Raw genomic sequence first — 13,379 nt, forward strand, 5'->3', positions numbered from 1 at the left:
TTTTTCAAGAGGACAGTGTATACCACGATCGGAAAATACCACGATCGGAAAATACCCCTATTTGGGGCAAATCGTTGAACCTAAATTCGTTTTAATTGTCAGGTGGTTAAAATCAGTACCGAGATTCTAACCAACTTTATATACCATCGAGTAAACATTCTAGAAATAACGCGCGATTTACCGAATTTTGCCCTTACGTAAATTTATATATAGATTATTAATTGATAATTATTAATTTGTATTCAATGATTTTAATTGCTAGAATTTATTAAATTACCGGAAGTACCTACCAAACAATGTTATCCTATTGTTTTTCGCTTGTTTTTTACCGGCGGAAAAAATAGGCGTGATACGATCTGTTTGCTATACTGTGTAGCCCGATAAAAATTCCCTCGCCACAGGCCCCACCATATGGGGGGGGGGGGAGGAATACTCAGTGTCTATGGCAACCCCCTTAAAATAGTTCTGCGACCGCCCCTGACCTGCCACAATTTTTTCTGCATAATTACAGCACATTTTTAAATCTCCAAAATATCATTTAAAATATGAACTAAAATGTGCAAATATTATATATCATCTTATGACGTCAAACGATCAAATTGTGATCAAATCAATTCGCTAGCTATTGAACTTTCCACAAAACAACATACAACATATAAGTGGAAGGACACATGGAAAATTCTACTTTTCTCTTTATTCAAGATGCCTTGAATTATACAAAAACTTTATAAAGTTTAGAGAAATAAATGTACATGTGTTTCTATACCAATATTTATCATTTTTGTTAGACTGACTCGGAGTGAAAAGATATTTTATTTTTTATTTATTCATATTACATTAAGGATAGTAATAATCAAGTTCATTCACTACAATGTTCAGAAACAAGATGCTCAACATAAATAAAGTCTTCAACAAATCTTTGGGGTAAAGTTTGTATTTCTGTAAGAAAAAATCCAGATATCTGACTGGATTTGTAGCAGAGCAACTTAACCACCAAGCTACAACTTGACATTAAAATAATAATTATAATAATAATCAAAAAATGTATTGCCAATATGCAGAATAACCAGATGATTATCTTATCATGTTTACAGACAGGTGGTCAGGTAGGTTTAGTAACTATCTTTTGGATGATATGTAAAAATTAAAATCTTCCAATTACTGGGAAATTACATTAAAACATTTACGGTGATTGGATATTTAAAGATTATGTGAACAAACGTACAGTTCCATCAGCACCTGCACTAAACACCCATGGTTGATTTGGGTGAAATTGACAATCCAGAACTCCTAGACTATTGGTTATCTCATGCCCTCGTAGGATCTTCACTGGTACTATCAATGGATTTTGTAGTAAATCACTAAAAAAAAAAAATCATTATTTTAAGTTGAAGTTCTTTGCATATGGTTGCATGGTTGGCTACATTTCGAGGAAATGGACACCATGCTGGTAGACCACACCAAATATTGACGATTGCATAGAAACATTACTGTACATGCCAGCTTCACAAGCTGTTCCCTCTGCTATATTCCATATTTATTCAAATAAATGCCCCGCCACATATATATACACACTATTGTATTACAACACATTTCTATTTGTAGTAGAATTCATTGATTGATATGATTTACAATTTACCAAGCATTTTGATACAATTTCTACTCAATCACAATCATATTAGTTGTGTTTAATTTTTTCTATCTAGGGTTTTTATTTATTTGATTATACATGTTACCACATCTAAAAACCCTCCTGAACAATAAACACTCAGGGCGCTTATTCAAATAAATACCGATTATATCATTTTTAGATTGCATATTACAAGTATGTATGGTTTTTCATAAGTATGTTACATTCATGGAAAGTAACGAAGAATCAGATTTCAATTGAATAAAATTGCATAGTGTTAATGAAGATCCACTAAATAAATTAAGATAAAAAAATACAAGAGTAACTAAAAATAAAGAGCTTCATTTTTTGACGTTTTATTTGATCCTTTTTAAAATGAAATAAATTTTTTCCATACACAGTGTTATATATTGTGCTCTGGGAATGAATGATAACACTAAGTATTTCACTAAGAAATCAGACCATGTGCTAATGTTCAGCCATCTTGTAGAACTCTTTTATTAGTCTCCAATCCAGTCGTTAAATTGCTAATATGAATATATTACACACAGTTCCATATTTACAAACATAATATGGAAAAGGATAAGGATGGAGTACGAAACGGAAGAATCAAAAAGAATACTTACTTATAGACCATTCCATGGCAAACAATGACTGTACCATCATCGGATGCTGAAGCAAATAATGGGTAGCGCTTATGGTAGTTCACTTGGCGTACTGCCCTCTTGTGGTGCCGTAATGTCTGGTAAGGTTTTGTTGACAGGTCGAGATCAAACCAGCTAAGTTTACTATCATAACTACCAATAATAACATTATCTCCCTGGGGGTGTATGCTTATACTTGACACCCATTTAGCATTGCTTAAAAGCTTTTTCGTCTGTTCTTGCTTCAGAAGATTGTACACACGCACGTAACGTTGACTCTGAAAATAATCAAACGTGAGAAAAATCATTAAAAAAAAACGTTTTAAAATGCTCATTGATTGTTTAATTATGAATTTACAATACAAGTACCTCATTTCTAAAAAAAACACAAAATCCTAAAGCAAGGTATTGTGAGGCTGTTCAATGGAACAAAATGAACTGCAAGATCATTTAACATTCCCATAAAAAATAAAAGATCCATACTAACAACTTGGCATTTACTGGAAAGATAGAAGGAAGAAGGTGCAGGGGAAAACATGATCGCAAAAGTCTCATGATATGGCACTTCAAAATAGAGTAGTAACTGGTTAAACAATAACATAGGTCTAGCCAGCGGCAGTAGCTATTTTCATGCCAGAAAAGTTATTTTTCATCTTTCCTATATTAAACAATGTGGTTATGGAATTCCACATTTTGGTACGGAATTACAGTTTTCAAACGTCAATAAAATAAAAGTATATAAAAAAAAATAACAAAAATATACTGATACATGTACGTATACTGATACACATGTACATATACTGATACACATGTACATATACTGTACACATGTACATATACTGTACACATGTACATATACTGTACACATGTACATATACTGTACACATGTACATATACTGTACACATGTACATATACAGTACACATGTACATATACAGTACACATGTACATATACTGTACACATGTACATATACTGTACTGTACACATTTACATATACAGTACTGTACACATGTACATATACTGTACACATGTACATACTGTACATATACTGTACACATGTACATACTGTACACATGTACATATACAGTACTGTACACATTTATATATACAGTACACATGTACATACTGTACACATGTACATATACAGTACTGTACACATTTATATATACAGTACACATGTACATATACTGTACACATGCTTGATTTCCATTGGTACTGATATTTTACATATAAGATATATATTTTTTTTAAATTGTGATTTTTTCTTGTTTTGTGTTTATTAAAAATGTATTAACTTGTAATATCACAAATTTTAACTAAACTATTTATGTTTGGAACTTGAAAATCCAAGGGGGTGCAGTATTGGGTGATTTGAATGTATTAGTTTTTGTATTTTGTTAATGAAAATTATCCTAAATTTGCTTTAAAATGACTGTAAAACATTTTAATATTAGAGTTAGCCTGTCAAAATTGTAAATGAGGGTCATAACTAAAATTCATCAGTCATGACAATAATACAGTATCAAAACACTTACAGCAACAAAAAGAAAGGGCCTTGATGGATGGAACATCACTGCTTGTATCTGTCCTTTGCTCTTGTTAAAAGGATTTTGTGACCTCCGCTTAGACAGCTGATGTATAAGTACACTTGAATGGCCGCCCTCTGGAATAACAGTCGTAAAGTAATCGCCCTTTCCATGCCATGATACACGTTTTACTGCCTGTAAACATAATACAAAAAAAAAACTTTGCCAGTCAATTAAAAAGTAAAAATTTAAACCAAATAACTCTAAGTCAATCATAGTCTTTTTAATTAATATTATATATATATATAAAATATTGTTTTTGTAACATTTATTATGTTAATGCAATACTTTGTAATGTTTATATTTTTTATTTTAGATTATAAAAGGATCCCAATGGAAATAACCTAATAAGCTTTTTGGGCTATCCTGGAAAATCTTTTATAAATGTATTTAATTGTAATGTCAGTGATTTATGTTATCAATTTGTATGTATTTTTTATGATTATTTTCCTAACAAATTCAAATCAAATCAATATAAAAATAATTGGCCTGGTATATGACTTTCAACTTTATATAGACATTTTTTGTGTTTATGCCAACGGTTTAATGTTTTTACTGTTTATCTGTAGCATTTTGTCCAGAATAAAAATCAAACCTCAACACATGCTTAATAATTCAATGCTAATAATTTAAAGTTTGAATATTGTAATTAATGTTTTTGTTTAGTAATTTTGTTGTTCTGTATTAACTGTAGGGTTGTAATAAGTCTTACTACAACCTTTAAGTAAGGAGATCCAAGCTTTACTGAAAATATAATAATTATTATAACCATAACTTACAATGACTTATTAATACAATAGCATTACCTTAAAAACCTTAAGTATGATTCTAATACCATTGTTGTGTTCGTCATCATTTGCAACGGTCCATTCCACCAAGCTCGACGTCTTGTGTTCCTCTGGCTTTACATACGATTCCAGAAGTTTATCAGTACTAGATGATATAAGTTTATCACCTAAGTTAGCGTTGATCAGATGAACATCTCTACCAACAGCAACTAAGAGCAGACTAATGGAAGGGTTAGGACACCATGCAACTGATTCAACTACACCTGCCATCTGGATCACTTGCATACATCGACCTGTGCACACCTCCCATAACCTCAATGTCTTGTCATCAGATCCTGCAAGAGAGGGTAATAACACCATGTAATACTAATATTTTTTTAAGGTGGTCCATCCTGCCAAAGCTGATCATTAAAATATAGTTTATATATAATAAATTAAATAATGAATACAAAATATAAATCTTAAATTTTGTTTGGATTAAATTTGATTTGGCTAACGCTGCGAGTCTATTTATCTAGTGATGACCAATCACTTTAAATAAAAGAAGCTTTCATCCTACAGTAGAGAAAAAAAGATTTTATTCTTATTCTTCAAAGAAAGTAATACTTTCACAAATTAAATGACGGCATAATAAATAAGAACAATAAAATTCATACAATGTTATTGTTCTTAATGATTATGACGTCATATGATTGTTCCTTATCACCCTACAGTACAGTAGTATAAACAGGCCTTAAGTCGTCCTCCAGAAAGGCGTTGTATAGTAGATTTCAAATTTACTTTATTTTCTTTTTAGGATTACATGGTGTACCGCAAATCGTATTTATTAATACCAAGTTCCAAAAAATTATAATATTAACAATGAATCTATTATATTAATTTTAATTCAAAGAAATGAGGGCTAAAGGTAGCAACTTCAACAGATATAATTTAGGTTACCTGATGCTAGCCATTGACCTGATGGGTCAACACTTATTGTTCTCACATAGCTCTCATGTCCAAGGTAAACCACTGCTTGAACTGTTGGAAATGGTTGTAGGTCTCTGGGTTTAGGAAGCTTGGGAAGAAGGTCTTCTGCATCCACTTGTACCTGCACAATACAAAGTGTACTACACATTAATATAGGATCTCAATGCTACAGTACATGTGCACTACCGTTTGAATGAGTACAAGTATGGACCTTTAGATCATGTAAATGTGGACGTGACCTGTGATACATTCACTACTCTCGTTAAAAACTTTTAGATTTCAGCCAGACATCAACTAGATAACAAAGAATGGCAGAGTTTGAGGTGTATGTCAAATCCAGTCACCTAACCCTCAAGGCGGCCAGTGAACAAGAAAGACGACCTGACCTGACCACAACGTCATGTCAAAGATGACACAGTCGACAAACAAATCTAAAAGTACCTATTTATAAAGATGCTGTACTGCATAATATAGAATAAATATAAAAGGAGATAAGTATTAAATCACAAAATTATGGTGTTCAATATTTTGTGAGTAATTAGAAATACCGTATTGAATGCATGATTAAATACTCCATTAGACATATGAGAGTGCATTTTAAGTAAAACATATCTTTTTATTAATTTCTGTTCGTATCTACTCTTTGTTTCAATTGTACATGTAATTTCCATTATGTTGGATAATAAAAGGAATCTGTATCCGTATCAATTGCTAATAATCTTGTTTTCTATTATCAATAACTGTAGTTTCAAATTAAAGTGATATCATTAACTTAATTGGTTTTTCCTTTCTGTACAAAGTTTATATGTAGGTTTTGCTTCATTTTCATAAATATTTTAATTCATTTACAAGAAAAATGTATAACTTGTATAATATATAAAAAGAAAAAATATTAAAAAAGTATAAAGTAACTTATAAATACAGACTATTAATTATTCAATATTGGTCATTATATTATTAAATTCAAGTATATCCAATACATGAGCAGTATCATGTATAGCGACTTTAAATAGCCTGCAGTATTGTGTCTCCTAACAGCAATCTTCATACCATATGGGATACTATAGTATAGTGAGAGATTATTTAGGGGTTATTAAATGCTATGGTACGGGCCTGTAGCTGCCAGAAAACACGATTCCAACCATTGGCTGGAAGTGTTATTTGACACAGCCTGTTACAAACTCATCAGACTATACACTGGGTCCTCTGGAAGAAAAATCTTTGACTGAAGAGGCTACCCAGTATAAAGAATAAATAATAGTTATTTTTACCCTCATTCTCCTCTGTCTTGGACACAAGTAGAGATCTAAACATCGTTCAAACCTTTCTTTCATATAATTCTCATAACCTGGCACTCTCCGTAAACAATCAAATTTTTTGGGCAAGAAGTCTGTTTGTCTATCTTCAGGGTGAGCCTCATTCCATGCTAGTGCCTGTAATCGTAAACATTTACATTTGAAAAACTTATGTGGTCTACATATATATATATTCATTCAATCAATCATACAAAAAATATACATTGCAGCATAAAACACTGAATTGCAGTATTTGTTTGTACAAAAATAATTGATATATGCAAATTACACACATGAATACAAAGAACAAACACAATAAAAAAAAGAGCAAACACTACAGACTCAAAATGTTTCAAATACAGTATATATATACTGAATGTTTTGTTGAATAATGGGAGCATGTAGAACACTGTCCTTGAGACACTCTTATTCAGAGGATACTTTGTTAAGGGGCATTGTTATGTAATACGCAACAAGGGAAAAAAATGTTTATAGCATTACGGCCAACCCCCTTGTTGGGTTCTAGGTGCTACAATTTATACCTTATCTCCAAATAATTTACTTTTTTTGGTGGTAAAATACATCTCCTTTATGGGTCAAAAGTTTTTTAATTATCAATTAATTAATTTTAATACAACACATATTAACAAACTACATTTACTACTTTCTTTTATAATTAATATCTGTATACAACATACAGTGAGAGATATATAATTGTTAGAGAGTGAACTAGACAAGGGAATTAAAACTATCAGCTGTATCTATTAGTATTAAAACAATATTACGGTAATATAGTTGAATATGTTTTAATACACTACAAATTGGCATATCTGATGGGCCAATTGTTGCAGCCAAATTTAGTGGTCCCTCTCAATGCTGAATCAGTTTTTGAACTCTAGTTAATTGTGTAATATAAAATTAGAACATACCTCTTCCTCTGTTGGTAGATATTCTGGTGGAGGGTTGTAGGATTCATTGTGACCAGGTAGTTTCTCTTGTGGGGCTGCAATGTGTGCTTTACTTTTCTTTGTTAATTCAACTGTTTCATTCTGCCACATGTCATAGAATGGATTCTTATCATCTGTAGTCTTTTTCTTCTGTTTTAGCCAACCCATCTTGATTGCATGTACCAATCGACTAACCTAAATCAGGTTTTAAGTTTATATCAATAACCTTAATGTTTAAATAAGTTATATATTTGCAGAGTGTCCCATGCTCTTTTTTTCTCTTTTGTGGTTAACCACCACCTTTATTCATTCAACCTTTCATACATATTATATTCACATTTCATTTTTTTAGGTTAAATTTCTTTTTCTGATTTGAACACTTTTAACCTCTATACATAGTGTCCCATCATACTCTTTACGCAAATTAATGAAGTCTGCCATTATATAAAAATAAACCTTTTTCCATTTCTCGACTACTACCAAAAAAAACTTAACCAACTTGGTGTCTAGACACATGTTTTCACGATCAAAAATCATTTGAAGGTTTGTTTGGTGATCACTGTGTCACTTATTAATTCTATGAAAAAAATCAACTCTACTCATAACAACGATAACTTTCCAAAATCAAGTTGATTTTTTTTTATAATGGTGGCAATAATTGGGAGAAAATCAACATCAGTCAGAAGCTAAATAGAATAAAGTGTTTCTTAATGAACACAAAACATTGCTTACTTTTTGTTTTTCTACTAGAGATGGGATGAAACTTCGTTTATGCTCTGGTCGCCTAGTAACAGGATGTATCATTTTTTCATGTGTAAAGAAATCAATGTACTCTTCATATGGATTAACTTGACCTGGGAATTTATTTGTTTGTATCTTGCTGATAATGTCCAAGTGCTCCTCATCTAGAACGATATTTTCACCGGTCTTCTCATTGAAAACAGTTCGCCTACAAATGATAAAATAAGGTCATATTTAACAAAAAAAATTATAAAAAACAAGAAAACTTTCAATATATTGATAAAATGTTTTACTTTAAAGAAGAGAAGAGATAGAAGAATTTCCCTGTTTAATACAGTATGTGGCAGTGCGATGGTGTTTATGCCGTTTGCTACACACCACAAGATAGGCTAGTCGAACATTATTTTAGCGAGCAATCCTGCCACGGCATCACGTGTGTCGATCGCTGTGAGGATGAATGTTATCATTGTTTTGAGCGATGCAGCGCAGGCCAAGCTAGCATTTTCGGTCGGCTGTAATTTATTTTAATGTTTTAATTACACCTGAACAAAAAATATAAATAATCGGTTTCGTAAATGTTTCAAAGAATACACAATTAGAAGTTTATCGTAACTATTTTATTTTCATTTTTTTCATATTTAGGCTAGGCCTGGCTAAGTCCACAGTGCCATGAGCAATGATCTTTACAATATACATAATTTGAAAATATATTATTAGGGCTAACAATATGTCTTACCAGTAATCTGGGTTGTCCACTTTTTCCAAGAACTTCTCCAGTTCATCTTGTTTTATAGGTTTTGTAATCTTTTTACCAGCAACATCATATCCTAGATGAGCTAAATCTTCATACCATTGAATTGGAACGTTACCAATTGTATTACGGATGTCCTAAATTAAATTATTAAAAATTATAAATGATGCAATAATTTTAAATATCTAAAAAATAAAATATAAACTATGCCGATATAACCATCGGCATAGTCAACTTTGTCCATAAAAATAATAAATTACTGTACATGTATGATTCATTGTGCACATGTATAACTAAATGCACGACTGACTGTGGCACCGACGAAGCAATAACTTAAAAAAACTAAAAAAGTGTTGATAGCTTTAAAAGCACAATCAACATTGTCAATTGATAATAGATTGACTGTACATGTACTGTATGTTGCCTAATGTGTGTACTGTATTGGTGCCTATTATGTATACTAAATGCTGACTGTGTCGATAGTTTTATCCACTTAAAACACTCACTTCTTCATCTGATGAATCAAATTCATACTCATCAGGTCTGTTTTCTTCTTCATCTTCCAGATCACTTTCATCCTGTAAGTATACAAATCAATTTTGTGAAATTAATTCACTTGACACTTTATTTTAATTTAAGTTTTGAAGGTAATTATATCCAGAGATTTTACATGTAGATATAGTTATAGTTAGTGGTCAATTTACCAAATTAAGTGCCTATAATATACGGTTTTCCAAATGTTGATGTTCACCCTAAAAATGTTGGTACTTTACTAGTTACATACTGTATTGTATAATTATTTATTTATCAATCTTGTATGTGCGAGTTTGATTGCTGTAGAAAAAAAAATGTCACAAGTTTTCACTAAATAGAGCTACCAAATTTGCTTAGATAATAGCAGGAACAAATAGAGTGTCCTCCAGTGTGGGAGATTGCTGAGATTTCCCAAAGCCAGATGCGTGAGACTTGACGTGTATGCAAGAAGTCAGGATAGACAGTATTTATTCTTGCAAACTTTACTATGTTGCACCATATTTTTAAGACAATTTAAAGCATAAAAATAATATTATATTTATGCTACTATAAATTTGTAAACATTTTGCATGGGTCGAACCTCTTGTTACGAGAGTGTTCTTCCATTTTAAAGGAGAGTAACCAATAAATATTATTATTATCATGTTTGTTTTTTCTTTGAAATAAATGAATGTCATTTCAATCCTACTGTATTCTGTATGTGGTCTTCATCTTCACTTTCATCTGACGAGGCATCCTCATTCTCATCATTAGTTATTTCAATCTTTCGTGCAAACAAATCCTCCTTTTTTAGATAATGAAAATAAAGTACAGTTCACATTTAGTTAAAGATTAGCATAATCAATAAATAGAAATTTGTACTACAGCATTTAGAGTATCTATGGTGTACAAGTAATAGGCCTAGCTTCGAATCGTACTGTATGCTGTGTATATCATTCATAGGCTTAAGATCCGGCCTGTTTACAGTACATGACTCGGCTCACAATAAACAACCACAATAAATACAGAAAACACAAGTTTTTAAGTTTAATTAATAATCAAATGATGTCATCATCAGTAAATAAGTTTATCATAATATTATTGTATCGAACAATTGATCTTGGCCCATATACCCCTCTTAAGCCTATTTTTAAAAGTTTCGCAGAGAAAAAATGAACTAGAAAAAAGAAAAAACGCTACCCTTTCCACACAAGAGCGAATAGCTGCGATTTTTATGTTCATCACATGTCGGCTGAGCTTTTTGATTCGCATTACGAGAGCTCATAAACGCGGCATAGGCCATAGCTAATTTCCTGAGCTCACTCAGATTGTTTGTGCAATGTTTCGCTTCGCAAAAAAGGAGAAACAATACGAACTACCAATTTCGCTGAATGAAGCGAAAAACTCAAGAATGAATTAGAATTTGTTGCAGGAGAGCGATTTGGAAGACGGTGCCAAATGAATACGCTTAGCATACGAAGATCACACGCGAGTCCCTCGCTCGGACTGGGCGACTCGATTGAACACAGTCTAGCTAGGCCTAGTAGAGTAGGGCTCTAGCTAGGCCTATAGTAGGCTAGGCCTATAGTAGGCTAGGCCTATAGTAGCCTAGGCCTATAGTAGCCTAGGCCTATAGTAGCCTAGGCCTAGAGATCACTATTTAGGTCAGCCAACTAAATTTGGGTACGGTACGGGTGGTCTAAATTCAAGTCGTTAGGTGAAACATCCCCTTTCAATATAGCGAAAAGCAAATAATAAGAATTAATATGCTGGAATCCAATATGCTTACTTCGTCGCTTAAATTAGAATCATTAGCTGATAAGGCTTCTTTTCGTTTCGGCATTTTCCTTCGTAAAACTGTACAGCAATCTCACAAAATGTGCACAGTTAACACACACATGTCATGTACCACCACATGTTTGTTTTTAAATGCCGAAGGAGCCCGCCCTCTTTCGGTCAGTTTAATACATCCGCCGAACAAACGAGAATCGATCACGGAGAAATCAATCAATCAATCAAAAATCAATCAAAAAATCTCCCTGAATTAAAGACAGCAGTATTAAAATTTTTATGTTGGGCAGATATTGCAATTTTAAGGGTAATAACAACGTCCGAGGCAACGAGGCATGCGAGGCATCTTTTACGATAAACACAAATTGAAAGGCATATTCTATCATTTCCCAAAAGTGCGAGGCAGGAAGTCAACGAAATTGATTAAATTCACATTAAAACTGTTGCTGTGTGTCACCGTAAAGAAGGAAAGACATTACAAGCAGCAGTATAACACATTGGCACACAAAATTAATAAATGGAACACTTTTTTTATAATGGTATAATCCACACAAGTAGACTCACACAGGAGACACCATTCGAATGTGAACATTGCGGGAAGAAATTTAAACAAAGAGGAGGGTTAAAAATACTTATTCCCTCAACCTTAATGTTACATACAAAACACAATGGGTTTGTTAAATGAGTCCAAAAATTTGGTTTGTCTTTCGCATGTAATTCACAGGGTGCTAATTTTAGTTGACTGCATACATCATCGTGTCTATTGTATTCGTTTCTGTAAACGACAGTGTAATAATAGTGCAATAACAATGTAATAAATTGTGCAAAAGGTTATATACATTTTGACTAGTAACTATATATATATATATGGTCAATACAAGACCGTTGGTTTTTTATACAACGTGTTGGCATATTAATGTGTTAATGCGTCATCATTGTACGAGTTGATATTTTGAGCATTCATATCGCCCATCATTAAAGTTAAGCTGTGTCGGAACAAAACAAAGTTATTAGTAGGTCCTTACTATTTTGTTCAAAATAGTCAAGTAGATCCTGATCAGATTGAACATCACTTTGTGGTGGTCTATAACATACATAAGTCAAAATCGTCCAGTTTGAAACTTGTGTTTCACACCTTATCACATCTGACAAGAGATCATTACAAAATTGCTTAAAATTGTGCCCCTCCCTAATTTAAAAAAAGCTGCATTCACGCAGGTCACGTCCGCACAGCAGCTGATATTTTGCAGACCAGAGAGGATTACTACTCTTAGCAACAGGTTAAAAACTGCAGTACTGTGCGAAACAAAAAAGATATATATTATATCATTGATTTGTCGGGTCTCAGTATTTCAAAGTTTACGACCTTAACGAAATCTAAGATATGGAATATAAATGTGAACAATGTGGAGATAAATTTGAGTTCAGTGATTTAAAGATCCATTTAGGAATACATACAGGAACAGAGGAGTTGAAATATGAACACTACAGTATACTATTCGAAGATGATTTTAAAACACATTTAGTGAAAGAAAGTAAAGAAAACACAACACCACATGAATGTGAACATTGCGGGAAGAAATTTAAACAAAACGGAGAATTGAAAGAACATTTGAGAATACACACAGGAGAGACACCATTTGAATGTGAACACTGTGGGAAGAAATTTAAACAAAACGGAGAATTGAAAGAACATTTGAGAATACACACAGGAGAGACACCAT

General features: G+C 32.4%; 1 protein-coding gene across 1 annotated transcript; it reads right to left on the reverse strand.

Annotated features, from left to right (window-relative positions):
- Nucleotides 1–674: 674 nt before the first annotated feature.
- LOC140056297 (ribosome biogenesis protein bop1-B-like) lies at nucleotides 675–11,811 on the reverse strand. The gene is made up of 12 exons (XM_072101621.1): nucleotides 11,654–11,811; nucleotides 10,574–10,669; nucleotides 9,858–9,929; nucleotides 9,337–9,488; nucleotides 8,592–8,808; nucleotides 7,842–8,054; nucleotides 6,889–7,050; nucleotides 5,588–5,738; nucleotides 4,667–4,983; nucleotides 3,810–3,995; nucleotides 2,257–2,552; nucleotides 675–1,361 (listed from the first exon to the last, which is right to left on the reverse strand). The coding sequence occupies exons 1-12, from the start codon at nucleotides 11,705–11,707 to the stop codon at nucleotides 1,208–1,210; spliced, it is 2,070 nt and encodes a 689-aa protein (XP_071957722.1). The 5' UTR covers nucleotides 11,708–11,811; the 3' UTR covers nucleotides 675–1,207.
- Between the last annotated feature and the right edge of the window lie 1,568 nt (nucleotides 11,812–13,379).

This window comes from Antedon mediterranea, chromosome 8 (assembly GCF_964355755.1).
Source record: "Antedon mediterranea chromosome 8, ecAntMedi1.1, whole genome shotgun sequence".
In the NCBI taxonomy this organism is placed as follows: Eukaryota; Metazoa; Echinodermata; class Crinoidea; order Comatulida; family Antedonidae; genus Antedon; species Antedon mediterranea.